Source organism: Pelophylax lessonae (assembly GCF_965119305.1).
Source record: "Pelophylax lessonae genome assembly, chromosome: 9".
NCBI classification, from domain to species: Eukaryota; Metazoa; Chordata; class Amphibia; order Anura; family Ranidae; genus Pelophylax; species Pelophylax lessonae.
The window spans coordinates 24,309,721-24,333,601 of record NC_138776.1 but is presented as its reverse complement, the minus strand read 5'-3'; the positions used below and the strand labels follow the sequence as shown (position 1 = coordinate 24,333,601).

The following is a 23,881-nucleotide window of genomic DNA, read 5'->3' as shown; positions in this document are numbered from 1 at the left end:
GGAGGGAGGCGGGGCCAGTGCTGGATGAAGGATACATTGTAAATCAGATCAGCACAGTCCGCTATGACCGCTCACTCCTCCACCGTCCCCTTCATCATCTTCACCACCTTCTGGGGGCTCATCGGCATCGCCGCCCCATGGTTCGTCCCCAAAGGCCCCAACCGAGGGTAAGAGCCGGGCTGGGGGGAGGGGGATCACCATCATCATCCTTCATATCACAACCCCCATCATCACCATCATCATCCTCCTCCATATCCCAACCCTCATCATCATCATCCATATCCCAACCCTCATCCTCCTCCATATCCCAACCCTCATCATCATCATCCATATCCCAACCCTCATCATCATCCTCCATATCCCAACCCCCATCATCCTCCTCCATATCCCAACCCCCATCATCCTCCTCCATATCCCAACCCCCATCATCCTCCTCCATATCCCAACCCCCATCATCATCATCCTCCATATCCCAACCCTCATCATCATCCTCCTCCATATCCCAACCCCCATCATCCTCCTCCATATCCCAACCCTCATCATCCTCCTCCATATCCCAACCCTCATCATCATCCTCCTCCATATCCCAACCCCCATCATCCTCCTCCTCCATATCCCAACCCTCATCATCCTCCTCCATATCCCAACCCCCATCATCCTCCTCCTCCATATCCCAACCCTCATCATCCTCCTCCATATCCCAACCCTCATCATCCTCCTCCATATCCCAACCCTCATCATCATCCTCCATATCCCAACCCCCATCATCATCATCCTCCATATCCCAACCCCCATCATCATCATCCATATCCCAACCCCCATCATCCTCCTCCATATCCCAACCCTCATCATCATCATCATCATCATCCATATCCCAACCCTCATCATCATCCTCCATATCCCAACCCCCATCATCATCATCCTCCATATCCCAACCCTCATCATCATCCTCCATATCCCAACCCTCATCATCATCCTCCATATCCCAACCCCCATCATCATCATCATCCTCCTCCATATCCCAACCCCCATCATCCTCCTCCATATCCCAACCCTCATCATCCTCCTCCATATCCCAACCCTCATCATCATCCTCCTCCATATCCCAACCCTCATCATCATCCTCCTCCATATCCCAACCCCCATCATCCTCCTCCTCCATATCCCAACCCCCATCATCCTCCTCCTCCATATCCCAACCCTCATCATCCTCCTCCATATCCCAACCCCCATCATCCTCCTCCTCCATATCCCAACCCTCATCATCCTCCTCCATATCCCAACCCTCATCATCATCCTCCATATCCCAACCCTCATCATCATCCTCCATATCCCAACCCTCATCATCATCCTCCATATCCCAACCCCCATCATCATCATCCTCCATATCCCAACCCCCATCATCATCATCCATATCCCAACCCCCATCATCCTCCTCCATATCCCAACCCTCATCATCATCATCATCATCCATATCCCAACCCTTATCATCACCATCCTCATCCTCCGTATCCCAACCCTCTTCATCATCATCCTCCATATCACAACCCTCATCATCATCATCATCCTCCATATCCCAACCCTTATCATCATCCTCATCCTCCATATCCCAACCCTCATCATCATCATCCTCCATATCCCAACCCTCATCATCCTCATCCATATCCCAACCCTCATCATCATCATCCTCCTCCATATCCCAACCCCTTAATCATCCTCCTCCATATCCCAACCCTCATCATCCTCCTCCATATCCCAACCCTCATCATCATCCTCCTCCATATCCCAACCCTCATCATCATCCTCCTCCATGTCCCAAACCCTCATCATCCTCCTCCATTTCCCAACCCTCATCATCCTCCTCCATATCCCAACCCCCATCATCCTCCTCCTCCATATCCCAACCCTCATCATCCTCCTCCATATCCCAACCCTCATCATCATCCTCCATATCCCAACCCTCATCATCATCCTCCATATCCCAACCCCCATCATCATCATCCTCCATATCCCAACCCCCATCATCATCATCCATATCCCAACCCCCATCATCCTCCTCCATATCCCAACCCTCATCATCATCATCATCATCCATATCCCAACCCTTATCATCACCATCCTCATCCTCCGTATCCCAACCCTCTTCATCATCATCCTCCATATCACAACCCTCATCATCATCATCATCCTCCATATCCCAACCCTTATCATCATCCTCATCCTCCATATCCCAACCCTCATCATCATCATCCTCCATATCCCAACCCTCATCATCCTCATCCATATCCCAACCCTCATCATCATCATCCTCCTCCATATCCCAACCCCTTAATCATCCTCCTCCATATCCCAACCCCTTAATCATCCTCCTCCATATCCCAACCCTCATCATCCTCCTCCATATCCCAACCCTCATCATCATCCTCCTCCATATCCCAACCCTCATCATCATCCTCCTCCATGTCCCAAACCCTCATCATCCTCCTCCATTTCCCAACCCTCATCATCCTCCTCCATATCCCAACCCTCATCATCATCCTCCATATCCCAACCCCCATCATCATCATCATCCTCCTCCATATCCCAACCCTCATCATTATCCTCCTCCATATCACAACCCCCATCATCCTCCTCCATATCCCAACCCTCATCATCATCCTCCTCCATATCCCAACCATCATCCTCATCCATATCTCAACCCTCATCATCCTCCTCCATATCCCAACCCTCATCATCATCATCATCCTCCTCCATATCCCAACCATCATCCTCATCCATATCCCAACCCTCATCATCCTCCTCCATATCCCAACCCTCATCATCATCATCATCATCCTCCTCCATATCCCAACCATCATCCTCATCCATATCCCAACCCTCATCATCATCATCATCCTCCTCCATATCCCAACCCCTTAATCATCATCCTCCATATCCCAATCCTCATCATCCTCCTCCATATCCCAACCCCCATCATCCTCCTCCATATCCCAACCCCCATCATCATCATCATCATCCTCCTCCATATCCCAACCCCCATCATCCTCCTCCATATCCCAACCCTCATCATCATCATCAATATCACAACCCCCATCGTCATCCTCCTCATCCATATCCCAACCCTCATCATCCTCCTCCATATCCCAACCCCCATCATCATCATCATCCTCTTCCATATTCCAACCCTCATCATCACCATCATCTTCCTCCATTTCCCAACCCTCATCATCATCCTCCATATCCCAACCCTCATCATCATCCTCCATATCCCAACCCTCATCATCATCCTCCATATCCCAACCCTCATCATCCTCCTCCATATCCCAACCCCCATCATCATCATCCATATCCCAACCCCCATCATCATCATCCATATCCCAACCCCCATCATCCTCATCCATATCCCAACCCTCATCATCATCCTCCATATCCCAACCCCAACCCTCATCATCCTCCTCCATATCCCAACCCTCATCATCATCCTCCATAACCCAACCCCCATCATCCTCATCCATATCCCAACTCTCATCATCATCCTCCATATCCCAACCCTTATCATCACCATCATCATCCTCATCCTCCGTATCCCAACCCTCTTCATCATCATCCTCCATATCACAACCCTCATCATCCTCCATATCACAACCCTCATCATCATCATCATCCTCCATATCACAACCCTCATCATCATCCTCCATATCCCAACCCTTATCATCATCATCCTCATCCTCCATATCCCAACCCTCATCATCATCCTCCATTTCCCAACCCTCATCATCCTCATCCTTCATATCCCAACCCTCATCTTCATCATCCTCCTCCATATCCCAACCCTCATCATCATCCTCCATATCCCAACCATCATCATCATCATCCTCCATATCCCAACCCTCATCATCCTCATCCTCCATATCCCAACCCTCATCTTCATCATCCTCCTCCATATCCCAACCCTCATCATCCTCCTCCATATCCCAACCCTCATCATCCTCCTCCATATCCCAACCCTCATCATCATCATCCTCCATATCCCAACCCTCATCATCATCATCATCCTCCTCCATATCCCAACCCTCATCATCATCATCCATATCCCAACCCTCATCATCATCCTCCTCCATTTCCCAACCCCCATCATCATCCTCCTCCATATCCCAACCCCCATCATCATCCTCATCCATATCCCAACCCTCTTAATCATCCTCATCCTCCATATCCCAACCCTCATCATCACTATCATCCTCCTCTTCCATATCCCAACCCCCATCACCCTCTTCCATATCACAACCCTCATCATTACCATAATCATCCTTATCCTAACCCCCAATATCCTCCTCCATATCCCAACCCTCATCATCCCTCTGTGCGGGGAGGGGCCAGAGAACTCTCATCATCATCCTCCTCCTAACCCCCATCATCCTCATCCTACCCCCCCATCATCCTCATCCTAACCCCATCATCACCCTAACCCCCCATCATCCTCCTCCTTATCCTAACCCCCATCATCCTCCTCCTTATGCTTACCCCCATTCTCATATTCTAACCCCCATCATCCTCTCCCTTATCCTAACCCCCATCATCCTCATTCTCACGCCCATCACCATTATCCTAACCCCCATCATCATTCTACTTTTCCTAAACCCAATCATCCTCATCCTTATCCTAACGCTCCTCCCAGATCCCAGCCCTCCTCATCATCTTCCAGATCCTAGCCTTTCTCATCCTCATCTTCCTCTTTATCCTAACCCCAATTGTCCTCATCCCCATCATCATCCTCCTTATCCTAACCCCCATCATTATTTATTAACATTGTCCCCAGAGAGTCTCATCCTGAGCATTACGGGTACTGATTGTCCCCATCCCCCCATCACCTATATCTGTACTACAGACACATCCGGGGACCCCGCCAACCATTGGCTGTGCTGTCCCTTGTCCCTTCCCCCACCCTCCTCCCAATATACCCCCCAGCAACAAAATACCCCCCACCAGAAACAATAGATCCCAACACAGCAATAGATCCCCCCTCCCCCAGCAACAAGAGACCCTCCAGCATGCCCCACCACCTATTGCCAGTACATAGATTCAGTGCTGGAACTGCGCCCCATCGTCTTCCCAATGAAAGAAGCCCCAAACTCATCTCTATAGAAAGGAGAAACCCAATTCTTCCAAATATTTCAAAGTGGAACTTCCTCTCTTCCCACCATAACAACCAATCACATCAGAGGGCTTTATTATAAAGAGTCCAATCCAGTGATAGTCCCATTCACTCTCCTCTCCTGTACATACCGCCCCCGTCATACCCTCCACACTCCTCTTCTGTACATACCACCCCCCGTCATACCCTCCACATTCCTCTCCTGTACATACAGCCCACCGTCATACCCTCCACATTCCTCTCCTGTACATACAGCCCACCGTCATACCCTCCACATTCCTCTCCTGTACATACAGCCCACTGTCATACCCGCCACATTCCTCTCCTGTACATACTGCCCACCATCATATCCGCCACACTCCTCTCCTGTACATACTGCCCACCATCATACCCACCACATTCCTCTCCTGTACATACTGCCCACCATCATACCTCTCCTGTACATACTGCCCACCATCATACCCGCCACATTCCTCTCCTGTACATACTGCCCACCATCATACCCGCCACATTCCTCTCCTGTACATACTGCCCACCATCATACCCGCCACATTCCTCTCCTGTACATACAGCCCACCATCATATCCGCCACACTCCTCTCCTGTACATACTGCCCACCATCATACCCGCCACATTCCTCTCCTGTACATACTGCCCACCATCATACCCGTCACATTCCTCTCCTGTACATACAGCCCACCGTCATACCCTCCACACTCCTCTCCTGTACATACTGCCCACCATCATACCCTCCACACTCCTCTCCTGTACATACTGCCCACCATCATACCCTCCACACTCCTCTCCTGTACATACTGCCCACCGTCATACCCGCCACATTCCTCTCCTGTACATACTGCCCACCGTCATACCCGCCACATTCCTCTCCTGTACATACTGCCCACCGTCATACCCGCCACATTCCTCTCCTGTACATACAGCCCACCATCATACCCGCCACATTCCTCTCCTGTACATACCGCCCACCATCATACCCGCCACATTCCTCTCCTGTACATACAGCCCACCATCATATCCGCCACATTCCTCTCCTGTACATACAGCCCACCATCATATCCGCCACATTCCTCTCCTGTACATACAGCCCACTGTCATACCCTCCACACTCCTCTCCTGTACATACAGCCCACCATCATATCTGCCACACTCCTCTCCTGTACATACAGCCCACCATCATATCCGCCACATTCCTCTCCTGTACATACCGCCCACTGTCATACCCTCCACACTCCTCCCCTGTACATACTGCCCACCGTCTTACCCTCCACACTCCTCTCCTGTACATACTGCCCACCGTCTTACCCTCCACACTCCTCTCCTGTACATACAGCCCACTGTCATACCCTCCACACTCCTCTCCTGTACATACTGCCCACCATCATACCCTCCACACTCCTCTCCTGTACATACTGCCCACCGTCATACCCGCCACATTCCTCTCCTGTACATACAGCCCACCATCATACCCGCCACATTCCTCTCCTGTACATACCGCCCACCATCATACCCGCCACATTCCTCTCCTGTACATACAGCCCACCGTCATACCCTCCACACTCCTCTCCTGTACATACAGCCCACCGTCATACCCTCCACACTCCTCTCCTGTACATACCGCCCACTGTCATACCCTCCACACTCCTCCCCTGTACATACTGCCCACCGTCTTACCCTCCACACTCCTCTCCTGTACATACTGCCCACCGTCTTACCCTCCACACTCCTCTCCTGTACATACTGCCCACCGTCTTACCCTCCACACTCCTCTCCTGTACATACAGCCCACTGTCATACCCTCCACACTCCTCTCCTGTACATACTGCCCACCATCATACCCTCCACACTCCTCTCCTGTACATACTGCCCACCGTCATACCCGCCACATTCCTCTCCTGTACATACCGCCCACCATCATATCCGCCACATTCCTCTCCTGTACATACAGCCCACCGTCATACCCTCCACATTCCTCTCCTGTACATACTGCCCACCATCATACCCTCCACACTCCTCTCCTGTACATACTGCCCACCATCATACCCTCCACACTCCTCTCCTGTACATACTGCCCACCGTCATACCCGCCACATTCCTCTCCTGTACATACCGCCCACCATCATATCCGCCACATTCCTCTCCTGTACATACAGCCCACCGTCATACCCTCCACACTCCTCTCCTGTACATACTGCCCACCATCATACCCACCACATTCCTCTCCTGTACATACTGCCCACCATCATACCCGCCACATTCCTCTCCTGTACATACAGCCCACCATCATACCCGCCACATTCCTCTCCTGTACATACAGCCCACCATCATATCCGCCACATTCCTCTCCTGTACATACAGCCCACCGTCATACCCTCCACACTCCTCTCCTGTACATACTGCCCATCGTCATACCCTCCAAACTCCTCTCCTGTACATACTGCCCACCGTCTTACCCTCCACACTCCTCTCCTGTACATACAGCCCACCGTCATACCCGCCACATTCCTCTCCTGTACATACCGCCCACCATCATACCCACCACATTCCTCTCCTGTACATACAGCCCACCGTCATACCCTCCACATTCCTCTCCTGTAAAAATAGGAGTGCAGCCCATGAAATAAAACTTCTCCTTTTTGAGTGCTGAATATTAGAACTTTCACCGGCTGTGTAGTAGATGAAAGAAATGTCCTGAGCTGGAAAAAATGTAATAATCAGCTCGTTGTATAATGCAGCAATATAAGTGAGACGTCTTTATTCGCCAATTTGAACAAAAGGTTTATCAGAGGGTTGGAGCCCAGAGTCATACACTGAGTCATTTACAGTCATTTACAGGCAGTTGTGTTCAGTGTCGTTTTTTGGAAAGCAATTATTTGCGTTCAGGATGTTCAGAACGTGTTTACCGGCGTTTCAAACGCAACTGAACGCGATCACCCGCGTTTAGCGCTCGCATTTTTCCTGTTTAAAGGGGAATGATTTTTTGACCTCTAAAAACGGATCTGAGCGCAAATGCCCACTAAATGCCGCTAAACGCGGCTGCAAACGCGATACAATGGACGTTTTAAACGTCCTTTACATAGCTGTTTAAATTCCAGCGTTCAAAGGACTTTTTAAAACGTCCTGTGTACATGTAGCCTAATAATCATAATCTTCAGCTGGTGATGTTTGGAACGGGCACCCCTTTGTCTGTTCGGGTGGGGGAAGGGGAGGACCCAGAGTGGGGTATTTGGGGTGTCTACCATACATTAGATGTAATCCACTTTGATCTGAGGATATTTTTAGAAAATGTGTTACAAAGTCCAGTGACTGGGAATGGCTTCCAATAATGTCTATTGATCTCTTCTCAGGGTCATCATAACGATGCTGGTGACCACCGCCGTCTGCTGCTATCTATTGTAAGTAATATTATAATGATCTAAAATATCTTCTCTTGGGTATCAAGTGTGTGTATGTATGTGTGTATGTGTGTGTGTGTGTGTGTATATATATATATATATATATATATATATATATATATCTCTCTCCTCTCTCCCCTCACATTTTTGTAAATGTTTTATTCTATCTTCTCATGTGACAACACTGAAGAAATGACACTTTGCTACAATGTAAAGTAGTGAGTGTACAGCTTGTATAACAGTGTAAATTTGCTGTCCCCTCAAAATTACTCAACACACAGCCATTAATGTCTAAACCGCTGGCAACAAAAGTGAGTACACCCCTAAGTGAAAATGTCCAAATTGGGCCCAAAGTGTCAATATTTTGTGTGGCCACCATTATTTTCCAGCACTGCCTTAACCCTCTTGGGCATGGAGTTCCCCAGAGCTTCACAGGTTGCCACTGGAGTCCTCTTCCACTTCTCCATGACGACATCACGGAGCTGGTGGATGTTAGAGACCTTGCGCTCCTCCACCTTCTGTTTGAGGATGTCCCACAGATGCTCAATAGGGTTTAGGTCTGGAGACATGCTTGGCCAGTCCATCACCTTTACCCTCAGCATCTTTAGCACGGCAGTGGTCGTCTTGGAGGTGTGTTTGGGGTCGTTATGTTGGAATACTGCCCTGCGGCCCAGTCTCTGAAGCGAGGGGATCATACTCTGCTTCTGTATGTCACAGTACATGTTGGCATTCATGGTTCCCTCAATGATCTGTAGCTCCCCAGTGTCAGCAGCACTCATGCAGCCCCAGACCATGACACTCCCACCACCATGCTTGACTGTAGACAAGACACACTTGTCTTTGTACTTCTCACCTGGTTGCCGCCACACACGCTTGACACCATCTGAACCAAATAATTTTATCTTGGTCTCATCAGACCACAGGACATGGTTCCAGTAATCCATATCCTTAGTCTGCTTGTCTTCAGCAAACTGTTTGCAGGCTCACTTGTGCATCATTTTTAGAAAAGGCTTCCTTCTGGGACGACAGCCATGCAGACCAATTTGATGCAGTGTGCGGCGTATGGTCTGAGCACTGAAAGGCTGACCCCCCCCCCTTTCAACCTCTGCAGCAATGCTGGCAGCACTCATACGTCTATTTCCCAAAGACAACCTCTGGATATGACGCTGAGCGCGTGCACTCAACTTCTTTGGTTGACCATGGCGAGGCCTGTTCTGAGTGGAACCTGTCCTGTTAAACCGCTGTATGGTCTTGGCCACTGTGCTGCAGCTCAGTTTCAGGGTCTTGGCAATCTTCTTATAGCCTACTCCATCTTTATGTAGAGCAACAATTCTTTTTTTCAGATCCTCAGAGAGTTCTTGGCCATGAGGTGCCATGTTGAACTTCCAGTGACCAGTATGAGAGAGTGAGAGCGATAACACCAAATTTAACACACCTGCTCCCCATTCACACCTGAGACCTTGTAACACTAACGAGTCACATGACATCGGGGAGGGAAAATGGCTAATTGGGCCCAATTTGGACTTTTTCACTTAGGGGTGTACTCACTTTTGTTGCCAGTGGTTTAGACATTAATGGCTGTGTGTTGAGTTATTTTGAGGGGACAGCAAATTTACACTGTTATACAAGCTGTACACTCACTACTTTACATTGTAGCAAAGTGTCATTTCTTCCGTGTTGTCACATGAAAAGATAGAATAAAATATTTACAAAAATGTGAGGGGTGTACTCACTTTTGTGAGATACTGTATTTACTCAACGTAACAACTTTTATCTTTTACAAAAAATTGGGTTATGTATTGTGATTTTTTTTTTTTTTTTTTTTGCCTTAAAATTTAAAAAAGTGTACTTTTCCCCCAAAAAATTGCTTTTGAGAAACTGCTGCGTAAATAGTGCATGACATAAAGAATTTCAAAACCCACCAATTTATTCTCTAGGGCAGTGATGGAAACCTTGGCACCTCAGATGTTTTGGAACTACACTTCCCATGATGCTCATGCACTCTGCAGTGTAGTTGAGCATCATGGGAAATGTAGTTCCAAAACATCTGGGGTGCCTAGGTTCGCCATCACTGCTCTAGGGCCTCTGCTTTAAAACATTTAGCAATATATACTATTTGTTACATGTGAACAAAGTGCAATAAAAAGCCCCGACTGGAGGAGGTTAAAGAGGAACTTTGTCAAACAAAGTTTTGCCTCCTGGACCTGCCATTCTGATAGCACACTGGTCCAATGGCGGTCCAGGAGGCGGGACTTTGTCTGACAACAGCGGGCTGTTCATATACAAGCGTCCCTAGCGGGAGATCCCCACTCTGTGTGATCCTGCTGCCAGATCCTTCTGACAGTCTCCTGGTTGATTGCTTCTGGTTGAAGCGGTGTGGTCTTTTTTACAGGACATCAGAGCGGCCTCGGGGGGGGGGGGAGGGTGCCCCCCCCCCCCTCTGGGCTGCTCTGATGTCCACACCGCTTCTACCAGAAGCGATCAGCCAGGAAACTGTCAGCCCAGTCCGCCCCTGCTCCACACTCGCCCTCTACTAATTTCCACTCGCCAAGTACGAGCAGGCGAGTAGAAATTTTGGGGGCTGTTATACATAATACAATGAAAATGTTTTTGCTGCCATCTAGTGTGTATCCTTATAACTGCACCTGACCTTACTGATGTTCTGATTTTCTGTATGATGTGTAATGTTTGTGAACATCAGCTGTTTGAGAATCCATCCATATGTATGTGTTTTTTTTTTTTTTAGATTAATTATAATTAGAATGCTCCTCATTATGAGGTGCTCCTCTGGGTAAATCAAAGATGTGAAAAGATCTGGGGGGCCTTGTAGACCCAAGACTGAGCGATAGCCTGCTTTACCAAGCTGCAGCTAGCAGACCGCTATCATATTTTCCTTGAAGAAGAGGCACTAAGAGGATCTATGATTGCAGAATACAAACCTACCAATGACTGTGGCTTCTGGAAACAGTGGGGCTGATTTACTAAAACCGAAGCATGTAAAATCTGGTGCAGCTGTGTGTAGAAATAATCAGCTTCTGACTTCAGTTTGTTCAAATAAGCTTTGATAAATAAAATGTGGGAACTGATTGGTTGCTATGCACAGCTGCACCGGATTTTGCAATCTCCAATTTTAGTAAATCAGCCCCACTGTTTTTACGTTGGGGCAGAGACCTTGGAGAAATGGAGACCTATCTGAATGACCTGAAAAAGATCACTGGGGGGGGGGGGGGGGTTTAACGCTCTCAAAATATAATCCTACAATAGTCACTGTCAAATAGAAACTAGTCCTTCTTTTAGCTTGGCCTGGTTGGCTTTGTTTGACCTGTCAGAGTGGGACATAATTTAGTTAGAATAGTGAAAGGGTCAGGAGGAAGTGACAGTGCATGGGTCAGTAGAAAGTGACAGTGCAGGGGTCAGGAGAAAGTGATGCCGGAGGTAGTAACATAGGGGTCAGAAGCAGATAAGGCAAAATACAGAGGTCAGGAGGAAGTGACATTGCAGGGGTCAGGTGGAAGTAACGCAGAGTGAAGGGGTCAGGAAAAAGTGACAGTGCAGGGGTCAGGAGGAAGTGACGCAGAGTGAAGGGGTCAGGAGGAAGTGACGCAGAGTGCAGGAGGTAGTAACATAGGGATCAGGGGAAAGTGACACAGAGTGCAGGGGTCAGGAGAAAGTGACAGTGCAGGGGTCAGGAGGATGAACCGCCGAGTGCATGGGGTAAGAGGTAGTAACACAGGGGTCAGGAGGAAGTGACGCAGAGTGTAGGGGTCAAGAGGTGATAACACAGGGATCAGGAGGAAGTAAGGCAGAGCTCAGGGCAAAGTGACGCACAGTGCAGGGGTCAGGAGGAAGTAAGGCAGAAGGCAGAGGTCAGGAGAAGGTGACAGTGCAGGAGTCAAGAGGAAGTACCGTAGAGTGCATGGGGCAGGAGGTAGTAACACAGGGGTCAGGAGGAAGTAGTGCAGAGGTCAGGAGGAAATACCGCAGAGTACATGGAGGAGGAGGTAGTAACACATGAGTCAGGAGGAAGTAACGCAGAGTGCAGTAGTCAGTCACACATATAAGTTGAACTGGATAGACTTGTCTCTATTCAGTGTTACCAACTCTGTGATATATTGGCGCATTGTATGGATGTAACCAGCTAGGACTTCATTGAAGTATAATACTATATGGGATCATAGAAAAGCATGACACAGAACATAGATGTACAGATATATACTTTGTGGCATTCTAATGTAGAGAACTAGAATTGTGGACTTCTCCAACAAGTTCTTAATAAAGTTTATTTTTTTTTTTATTCTGGTTAGATTAGAAAAGATTATAACCGCTATCAGTTTTTCTTTATTGCGGTGTCCCCCCCAAAGTAAAATCAACATCTGTTTATCCATGTGAACGTTGTCTCTAGAACCGAAAAGTGATGAGACATTTAAAATGTTAGTTGTAGCAGAGCAGAAATAAGGAGGAAATCTAATGGGGACACCAGCATCAGTGACAGCTAACGGGATTTCCCCTAATTTCCTATTGCGTTTCTGGGACAAGAAGTGAAGGGAAATTTCCCCAAACAGACATGGACCGCAAAACAAACGGACCGGATTTGAACTCTCTACTCCTATGCAGGGTGGATTTGATTTAAATCAACTTGATTTTAAATCATAATTTTTAAAGAGCAACTGTCATCTCTGACCCGCTGTTGACTCTTCGACAGTCCCATTCACTTTAATGGGACGGCTGGTGATGTGGCAGTTGTCACAACAAGGTGGGGGGATGTGGCGGAAGCAGGTGAGTGGATGGCGGCTAACAGGCGCTGCCATGGTGGATCTCAAATGACAGTTGATCTTTAAATGTAAAGACTCATTCTTGCTGGTAGTTAAAATGTTTACTATTTGAAAACAAAATAAGAGTTTCCTATTTCGCAATAATAAGCTCCCAAGTTAGTAAAACAGCGAAATCAGAACCGATTTCAGTCATACAGTTTGTAGTGTACATAGATTTGCAAAACAATGGGATAAAGGAATATTCCTGAACTTTTGTTTTATCTCATGGTTATTGTGAAATTGAATGCATCAATATAGTGCATGTTATCTCAGCTTGCAGAGCTTGGATTCATTGAATGAGGTTACCAAAAATGTAAATATTGCAGAATATACAGCCTCATACTACATAACTAAGCTCCATTTCATGCTGAATAAACTAAACTATTAATGTGTCTTAAAATGTAAAAATATCTTTATATAGATTTTTTTCTCCAAAAGCATTTTATTAAAATAAAGTTGATAAAAATAAAAAAATACAAATATTTTAAATTAAAAAAAAAACATTGATTTATATTCACCCTGCTCCTGTGAAAACTAAATAGAGTTTTAGCTATATACACACAGAAGTGTGGCAGTCAACCAGAATTCAGTCTGCTGAGCACAGCAATGCAAGGCCGACTATGATTGGTCACTAGAGGAACTTTGTATTACATGTGATTTGGGTTTAGAGGTGTAGAATTTAGGAAATGTTTTGTTGGAGCTCTCTTTAATGTTTTTACTTTATTAGTTTTTGCTTTCTGTGAATGGTAACCAGGATGAATTTTTTGTATTCTTAGCTGGCTGGTGACGATCTTATCGCAGGTGAATCCATTGTTTGGTCCACAGCTGAAGAATGACACCATCTGGTACATACGATTTGTTTGGGAGTAAACGTTGGATGCTCAGTTAGTGATGGTACGTATTCCACCACGTGTGGCCCCTGCTGCTTCTTTTAGAGCCAACTCCTCATTGGATCGTAGAAACTCAGATGTGTTGGGGGTTTATGATGTCATCTACCCACCTCTCAGCCAATCTGAGGAAGCCTTGTGTTCAATGATCAAATTCAAACCTTCCTGTGAATGGCTGAGCAGAGATCAGCCCTTCTTGACTTTGTTTTAGGAGTGGGATGGGAAGTCCCCATAGTGCTGCCAGACCCCGGTGCTGTATAGTGGATGTAGCCGAGGCCTGAACGCGGCGCTGTATAGTGGATGTGGCCGAGGCCTGAACGCGGCGCTGTATAGTGGATGTGGCCGAGGCCTGAACGCGGCGCTGTATAGTGGATGTGGCCGAGGCCTGACCGCGGCGCTGTATAGTGGATGTGGCCGAGGCCTGACCGCGGCGCTGTATAGTGGATGTGGCCGAGGCCTGACCGCGGCGCTGTATAGTGGATGTGGCCGAGGCCTGACCGCGGCGCTGTATAGTGGATGTGGCCGAGGCCTGACCGCGGCGCTGTATACAGGATGTGGCCGAGGCCTGAACGCGGCGCTATATAGTGGATGTAGCCGAGGCCTGAACACGGCGCTGTATACTGGATGTAAATTATGCTGCTTTATACAGCGCCGACAACAACGGGCACATCTGTGAAGGAAATCCATAGGATTTTTGTACTCACCGTAAAATCCTTTTCTCTGAGTTCATTGACAGACACAGCCCCATATTCTTCACCATAGGGTTATGCTGCCCTCTATAGGGGTAGGACTTGCCAGACAACACAAAAGCTTGGCTACGGTATGGCTTTTTGTGTATGTTGATCTCTGTAGTCCAATAAAATTTTAAATTAAAAAAAAAAAGCTTGGTTATGCTCCATGGGCCTTCCTCGGCTGGCATATTCCCCCTCTCTGATTAGAGATACAGATACTCAGTTTTGTAACAGAAGCATAAAAACTCCTTAGAGGGGTACAATAAGTACAAAAATACTATTTTCTCTTCAGTTCATTGACAGACTCCGCTCCATATTCTGTATCATAGGGACGTCCAAAAGCAGTGCCAAACATGACGGGTGGGGATAACAAACCCAAAGCTAAACACAAGCCAATCCAGGTAATAGAAGCTCAGCTAGAGCAGGAGTTCAACCTGAAATATACCCCCTCAAGAGGAAAAAACAGACCCTCCAAACAAAACTCTGCAGCCAAAGGAGGCATCCGTAGATGCCAAAACATCCACTCTGTAAAACTTTGAAAAAGTATGCACCAACGACCAAGTGGCTGCCCTGCACACCTGCACCACGGACGGCTGATGACGAAAGGCCCATGAAGCACTAAGACGTTAGTAGAAAGTGCCATCACAGGGAAAGGGGGGAACCTGACCCTTAAGCGAATAAGCCTGGGTCACTGTCTGTCTGATCCATCTAGAAATGGTAGTAGAGGAAGCCCCTTCCGCCACCTATCTGTAATCGCAAAGAACAAGTCTGACCTCTGAAAGAACTCAGTGGCTGACAAATAGACCCGAAGAGCTCTAACAACACCCAGGAGTATGCAAGGCAAATTCCCTGGTATGAGCCAGGTATGTGACACAATGGCGGCAGCACAATGTCCTTATTCAAATGGAAACTAGAGACAACCTTTGGGAGGAATGACAGCCATGGTCGCAGGACCACCTGATCCCTGTGAACCACCAGATAGGGAGAACGATAAGACAAAGCCGCCAACTCCGACACCCTGCGAGCAGAGGTGATAGCCACCAAAAGTCACTTTTTTGACAGCTTAAGTAAAGGGATCTCCTATATATCTTCAAAGGGAGGTTTTTGAAAAACCAACAGAACCAGATTCAAATCCAATGGTGGCATAGCAGAATGTACAGGCAGAGTAAAATGACAAACCCCTTGAAGGTATGTACGCACCAATGAATGGGAAGCCAAAGGTCTTTGGTTTCAGCACCTTGAAAGGCCAAGTGTCCTTATTTTCAGTTTCTGATCAACACGCTGTTGAAGAGAGGCCAAAACCTGAGCCAATGAAAAGGAACGAAGATGGACTACTTAACCCTCACATCACGAACTGTATGCCTTCTACGTCCAATGATAAAGCTTTCAAATTGTAGATTTCCTCGCCTTCAACATGGTTGGAATCACCAAGCCAGACAAGCCCCTGTCCTTCAGCACCTGACTCAGCAGCCAGGCCGTCAAAGCCAGGGACCTTAAAACAGGAGGGAAGATTGGCCCTTGAGACAACAGATCGTCCCCTCCAGGGGACGTCGGCAACCAGTCGCACCAGGTTGGCGTACCAAGACCGGCGAGGCCAGTCCGGAGCCACCAGAATGACCGAAATCCCTTTCCTGTGGCCCCGATCCTGTGTAGAAGTCGTGGAAGAAAGGCGTAAACCAGATGGTACTGGCTCCATGAAGCCACCAGAGCAGCCGGGGTGTCTGCCAGAGGATCTCACGAACTGGCCACGAACCTCAGCATCATTCTGTTGAGCCGAGATGCCAACAGATTCACCTCAGGGGTGGACAAACCACAGACAAATCTGATGAAACCCGACCGGATGGAGGGACCATCCAACGCCTGACGATCCTTCTGTCAATGTTCCAAGCCGGAAATATGCATGACAAAGAGGGCCAGAATGAACTGCTCTGCCCACCGGAGAATGACGGACACCTCCAGGGCCATCAACACACTCGTACCGCCCTGGGTCACTGTCTGTCTGACGGCGTGGCATTGTGCGACTGAATCCGCACCGGGAGCCCACCGAGCTGCTCTGTTCAATGATCCAGGCAAAGCCTGATCGCTCGAAGTTCCAAGACATAGATGGGCATCTGTAGAAAGGTCAAGGATCGCAGCCACCAGACCAGAAAACACTATCGCCTGACTCAGGAAAATCACCTTTTCCAGCGACTTGGGATTCTTGTCCCATTTGACCAGAATCTCCTTTTGAAGGAGTCTCATGTAGAACTGTGCAAAACAGAACCGCTTCAAGGGTAGACACCATCAGGCCCAACACTAGCATGCACACCCGAAGGGATGACCACATGTGGGCTAGCAACAGTTGAATCACAACACTCCGGCTAGAGCTGAATCCAGAGTCAGCCCCAGATAATCCAATCTCCTGGTCGGAACCAGGCAAACTCCCAAATTCAGAAGGCACCCAATCTCCCACAAAGTCTGGAGAGTAATTTCCACATCGGCCATCAGAGCCAACGGAGACACTGCTTGCAAGAAGAGGTCGTCCAGGTACCCCAACACTTAAATCCCACGCTGATGCAGCATTGTTAAGACCGCAGCCAAAACTTTCGTGAAGAACCGAGGAGCAGAGGCTAGACCGAAGAGTAACTCCACAAACTGATAGTGCTCCTCTCTCACAGCAAAGCGGAGGAAACGCTGAGGCCGGGTGCAAATTGGGATGTGCGGGTAAGCATCTTTAACATCTAAAGAAGCCAGGGAACCCCCCTTGATGCAAGGAAGCCACCCTCGTCCGAAGGACTCCATCCTGAATTATTGAACCCGCACAAACCGGTTCAGGGCCTAAATCAAGAAGCGGGCAAACTTGCCAAAAAAACCCTAAAACATACCAGGACGATAACGCCCCAGGACACCAAGTCCTGCCCACAACAGAGCTTGCAGCCTATTCGGGGTCAGGTGCACCGTGGAAGGAAGGGACCCTTCTGGAGGACAAGAACGGAATACTATCTTGGAACCTGGGAGTTCCACGGCCCCGGAACCAACAAAGATGCTCCCCCACCCCAGATATGGATGGGGGCAAACCTTCATGCCGAAGGGGCCTTGTCAGCTGGTCTGGAGAAGCCTGCTCTCTGCCAGACCAAGCCCGCTAGAAACCACCCGAAGAGGCTTTGAAGGGCTTGGAACCTTTTTAAGTCCCTAAGGGACAAAAAAAAAAAACTTCTTATGGGCTGAAAAGGAAGTCCTACGTCCTGGCAAGGCACCTTCAGGGAAGGAAGGTACTCTTACCCCCTGTTGGACACCTAATGATGTCATCCAGGGTAGCCCTAAACAGGCACTCGCCCTGAAAAGGCAATTTAATCAGAGCCTTTTTGGAGGTCTGATCCCCAGACCAACACAAAAAATGCCTAACCACCACGGCCGAGACAGCTTAGAGACTCACGGGCCGCAATAACAATAAGGCACCAGCCATAGTAACGGGCCTTAGAGATTCTGCCTGCCTGTCATCTGGATTCCTAAAAGCTGGGGATACTACCACCGGAAACAAGGTTGTCTTAGTCAACCTGGAAATAGGGGAAACCCACCGCCGGTGGGACCATCCGCTTCCTCGGAAACGACTCCTCAAAGGGATACCAGACAGCAAAGTGTCTTGGGACCAGAAAGGATCGTATTGGACACACCGACCACCTATAGACACAATTGTCAAGGTAAGCTGGCTAAGAGAACACCATTACCGCATGGGAAAGCTTGTGAGTGACAAACAGAACAGATATGTCTGCAGAAGCCTCGGCTGCATCCTCCATCATAAATGGCTCCTGCACGGACGCAATAAGTGTATCTACCAGTGCCTTTTTGTGCGGCGCAGCAGCCATGGAAGAATCATCCTCACTGTCTGATGGGTCAGGGAAACGAGGACTCAGACCCCGTAGGGTGGTCCCATCCGCAACGACTGAACCAGATGCAGGATCTAGAGAGAGACAGGAGAGGATATGGGGGGGGGGGGCACGTTTGCTAAGCCAACACCCAATGCCATCCAAGGTCCAGCTAGTAGGCGGCATTTGTGGCCTAAATTTTTGGCCTGCCCAACCACGTGGTACTCGGACCTGCAGATCCTGGGCCACCAGCTGTCCCAAGGGGATCCAAAGAAAACCACCCATCCCATAGCAAGCCCACCGGGGGCGATGGGGATAGCGCATCAAGGCCAGGGGCACCAGCCACCCCCACGAGCACCACAGGCAGGTAAGCCAGCTCAATGTCACCAAGGGGGGAAAGGAACCCCAGAGGGACTGACCACCCCAGGGAGTACCTGCCCCCTACACTGCATCCAGGGCAGGAGAGGAGAGAAGGGGGCCCTTGCTTGCCGATCCAGAAAAGCATGCGGGTAACACTCCCAAAACTGGAACTTCCTCGGCACCAAAGTGGGGGAGCTGTCAGCCCAAAGGAATGCTGTGACTCAGGCTGAGAGCCGGTATGCTGGCCAGGCTGACGGGACCACTGGAACTTTAATAGTCCAGCCCGTCGCTCACCCCAGCAGTTGCTTGAAGATCTCCACAGGAAGGAATTCAAAAACAAACAGCAAAAAAATATACAAAAATGCCAGGACCAAGGGCCCGGTAGGGAGACTAGGTCCTACTCCTGAATTGGCAAACAAAAACTAAGTATCTCTAAGCAGAGAGAGGGGGATTATGCCAGCCTAGACGGCCACAGGGTGTAGCCAAGCTTTTGGGTTGTCTGCCTAGTCCTACTCCTGTAGAGGGCAGCATAACCCTATGGTACACTGTACCCAACTGATATTTTCATCATTTTTTTTTCTCACACAAATAGAGCTTTCTTTTGGTGGTATTTAAATCACCACTGGGTTTTTATTTTTTGCTTAAAAAAAAAAATTCTTAAAAAAACGTTTTTCTTTTGTTTCGGTTATACAATTTTGCAAATAAATTTCTTAATAAATTTAGGCTAAAATTTATTTTGTGAAAATATCTCAAATCAGTGTATATTAGTCTAGGAAAGTAGGAGTCCACAAACTGTGGGATATATCTGAAAATTAATCAATCCTGGCGGCCTATCACATTTCTTGAGGTCTGAAAATGCCAGGACTTTACAAATATCCCCCAAATGGCCCTGTTTTTGAAAGCAGACAATCTGAGGTAGTTAGTAAGAGTCATGGTAGGTTTTTTGAAGTTGTAATCTTTTGTCATGATTTTTTGGAAAAGAAATGTAAGAAAAAAAAAAAATGTTCAAAAATGTTCCCAGTTGACACAGCCGGTTACAGATCATATGACGTCCCAGAACAAGAGTGCTCCCGTTCGGCCGTTGTTTTATTATAGGTCAGGCAGCAGGAAGGTGTTAAAGTCATAATCAATTCAGAGGGAACCAGCCAACCACATACGCTATTTTTTTGCTCCTATATGAAGAGTTTGTACTAACATACAGATATCTTGATGGTTTCAGGTGTTCCCGGGGTTGGTAGAACATGTTGTCCTTCCCTTCCTCCTCCAATTCTACAGAGTCCTACAATGGTGGATCGTCCACAGCAGAAGCCAAATTCCTCACCATCTTTATGTGAACGTATGATCTGAGCTATCAGCCTCTTGTGCCATGTAAAGTGTATTCACAAATCGCTGTGTACTTCATATACTTACCGTATTGTGTATATACTGTACACATTGGGGGGCGGTTATTATCGGTTTAGTTTTTTTTTTTCCTGCCAGTCTGAAAAGTCTTTGGTGATGTCATGAAAGCCGCTTTATAACATTCCGATTACAGGAAATCTTCAATCCTTGTCCTAGAACACTTCATATCCATCTCTACAGAACTGTCTGCATTGCTCACAGCTGCCAATCAGCGTGAATCTTCCAGTTTTAGAAGATCGCTATAAAATTTTTTAGTGACCCATCATGAGGGAAGAGATGAGATTATCGTTACATTAAAGGATAGACGTCACAGAGGACGAGACTCCTAATTTACGGGTTAAAGGTCGCAGCCTTGTTCCCCTTCTCTGAGCTCCAACACTGACCTGGGTGTATTTCTCAACATAGATTAAAGGAAAACCCCCTCCTTGCCCACCCTAGACGGTGCTAAAAACCCCCTCCGTGCCCACCCCAGACAACAGTATAAACCCTATAGACGATGCAAAATACTCCCTCTGCATCCAGCCAGACTGTGCCGAAAATTCCCTCTGTGCCCACCCCAGACAGCAGTGAAAACCCCTTCCATGCCCACCCCAGACAGCAGTGAAAAACCGCATGGAAGGTGCCAAGCATCCCCTCCGCATCCACCCAGACTGCTCCCCTGTTTCTACATAGATGGCGTCCAAAATCCCCTCCACATCCACCCAGACTGTACCAAAAATCTTCCCCGTTTCTACATAGATGGCACCCAAAAGCACCTCCGCATCCACCCAGATTGCGCCAAAAATGTCCCCAGTTTCTATGTAGATGGCGCCCAAAATCCCCTCCGCGTCCATCCAGACTGAGCCGAAAATCTCCCCCAATTTTACAGAGATGGCACCCAAAAGCCCCTCCGAGTCCAACCAGACTGCGCCAAAAATCTCCCCCGTTTCTACATAGATGGCGCCCAAAATCCCCTCCACATCCACCCAGACTGTACCAAAAATCTTCCCCGTTTCTACATAGATGGCACCCAAAAGCCCCTCCGCATCCACCCAGATTGCGCCAAAAATGTCCCCAGTTTCTATGTAGATGGCGCCCAAAATCCCCTCCGCGTCCATCCAGACTGAGCCGAAAGTCTCCCCCAATTCTACAGAGATGGCACCCAAAAGCCCCTCCGCGTCCAACCAGACTGCGCCAAAAATCTCCCCCGTTTCTACATAGATGGCACCCAAAAGCTCCTCCATGCCCATCCAGACTGTGCCACAAATCTCACCCGTTTCCACATGGATGGCACCCAAAAGCCCCTCCGCGTCCACCCAGATTGCGCCAAAAATGTCCCCAGTTTCTACAAAGATGGCGCCGAAAATCCCCTCCCCGTCCATCCAGACTGCGCCAAAAATCTCTCCCGTTTCTACATAGATGGCGCCCAAAATCCCCTCCGCGTCCATCCATACTGCGCCAAAAATCTCCCCCGTTTCTACATAGATGGTACCCAAAACCCCCTCCGTGTTCCCCTAGACTGCACCAAAAATCTCCCCCGTTTCTACATAGATGGTGCCCAAAATCCCCTCCGCCTCTACCCAGACTGCGTCGAAAAGCTCTCCCGTTTCCACATCGATGGTGCCTGAAAATCCCCTCTGCATACAGTGGGATGGCACCTCTCCATTACTGTAGGTACATGTATACAAAGGTTGGTACTGGGGCTGACCAGTCCACACCCCCATGACATCATCCAATACTATAGGTACATTTCTCTATCGGTATGGCTGACCCCGGTATTCATTATCCCATAGAGGTGACGATCCTGGATGTACAGTCTAGGATTCCTAGTGGCAGAATTGTGACTTGTGTGATGTATTTATTTATGAAAAATAAATGTATTAATGTATTTAATTTATTAAAAATTTATGTGAATTATAATGGAGTCCGTTATTGAAGAATCCAATCTATATGGGATGTTCTGCTCACCCAATCCACATCTGACAATTAGAAGATTCCTATTGGACTGGATTTAGAATGCGGTAAATGAGCTCATTTCATTGGCAGTGCCTGAAGCTGATGGCTATGGGGAACACTGACAGTGCTTATTTCAGATGCCTTGCTCTACGAAGTCTATTGTTTGGAGAGACTTGTATAAGAAGCAGACAAGAACACTGGAAATCGGAATGTTGCTTTACTGAGATAAGAGAACACATTATGTACACAGGAGTGTCAGGTGGGATGAACGATCGCAGTACGTACAATCATCATGTATTAAATATTTCAGAATGGCCTGCAAATGGCAGAAACAAATTTGTTGCTTTTACTTTCAGACGTTTTATACATCAGAAAAGAGAAACCAGAGAGGACAGGTCCTCTTTACACGCTGAAAGTGTACACATCTGAACACTTCACTGACTCTGCCCATCATGGGATTGAGGTAGCAGTGGGGGAGGGGTGGATAGAGGATGCCGGTGTCCTGCCGAATTTTCCAACTTCAGCAGAGATCTCCAACCCACATCACTTCCGGTCGGAAATCTCAGCAAGTTGCTGCTACTGCGCATGCGCGAACGTCAATGCACATTCACACATGCGCAGTAAGTAATTGCATTCTGCTGCCGAGAACTCCCAACTCTCAAGCACGATGTTGGGAGTTCTCTGTGAACACACTTGGACGTTCGCGCATGCGCAGTAGCGGCAACTTGCTGAGATCTCCGACCGGAAAGGGACGTGGGTTGGAGATCTCAGCAAGTTGGAAATTTCGGCAGGACACCAGCTGTGACATCACACCCATGTAAGGAAACCCCAAAATTATGAACATCGCCTCCCCCAGGACTGGGGTGTCTACAGACATTAGCAGGATTGGTTAGAATTCATGAAGAACTGCCTGCAGTGAACTAAAAAGTCATCAATGACTCTTCTACCCCAGGTGGCATATATAACCCAATGCAATAAACTTCATAGATTACCAATCATTAGATGTGGCGGCTGCATTAATTTTCTTCTTTTTAGGCTTGCCTTCCCTCTTCACTTCATCTGGCCAGTATCACACCTCCTGTATAAGAGCGTCCCCACTCTATATGAAGGAGCACAGGGGGGCACCTTTGGACAGGAGCATTGTCAGTCTGGGGGGGGGAGGGGTTTGTTGGATGGACTAGTACATTTACATACACTAACAAATGGAAAGCCAAACTCCAGCTCGCACTTATCCACTTGAAGGACCAGCTCTTTTCTGGTACTTTTACTTTACAAGTTTTAAATCCGTATTTTTTCACTAGAAAATTACTTACAAAAAATAAAAATATTTGGAGTTCGAAGCA

At 48.0% G+C, this 23,881-nt stretch overlaps 1 protein-coding gene across 1 annotated transcript; it reads left to right on the top strand.

The window, feature by feature from the left end:
• On the top strand, positions 1-20,607 carry ATP6V0E2 (ATPase H+ transporting V0 subunit e2). Its single transcript, XM_082266806.1, has 4 exons — positions 1-167; positions 8,521-8,568; positions 14,156-14,273; positions 20,422-20,607. The coding sequence occupies exons 1-3, from the start codon at positions 64-66 to the stop codon at positions 14,247-14,249; spliced, it is 246 nt and encodes an 81-aa protein (XP_082122932.1). The 5' UTR covers positions 1-63; the 3' UTR covers positions 14,250-14,273; positions 20,422-20,607.
• Positions 20,608-23,881: the final 3,274 nt, after the last annotated feature.

Coding starts and splice junctions, on each gene's coding strand:
- ATP6V0E2 (XM_082266806.1), top strand. CDS start 64: ATGACCGCTCACTCCTCCACCGTCCCCTTCATCATCTTCACCACCTTC. Junction 168..8,520: donor CCCAAAGGCCCCAACCGAGG/GTAAGAGCCGGG, acceptor ATCTCTTCTCAG/GGTCATCATAACGATGCTGG. Junction 8,569..14,155: donor GCCGTCTGCTGCTATCTATT/GTAAGTAATATT, acceptor TTGTATTCTTAG/CTGGCTGGTGACGATCTTAT.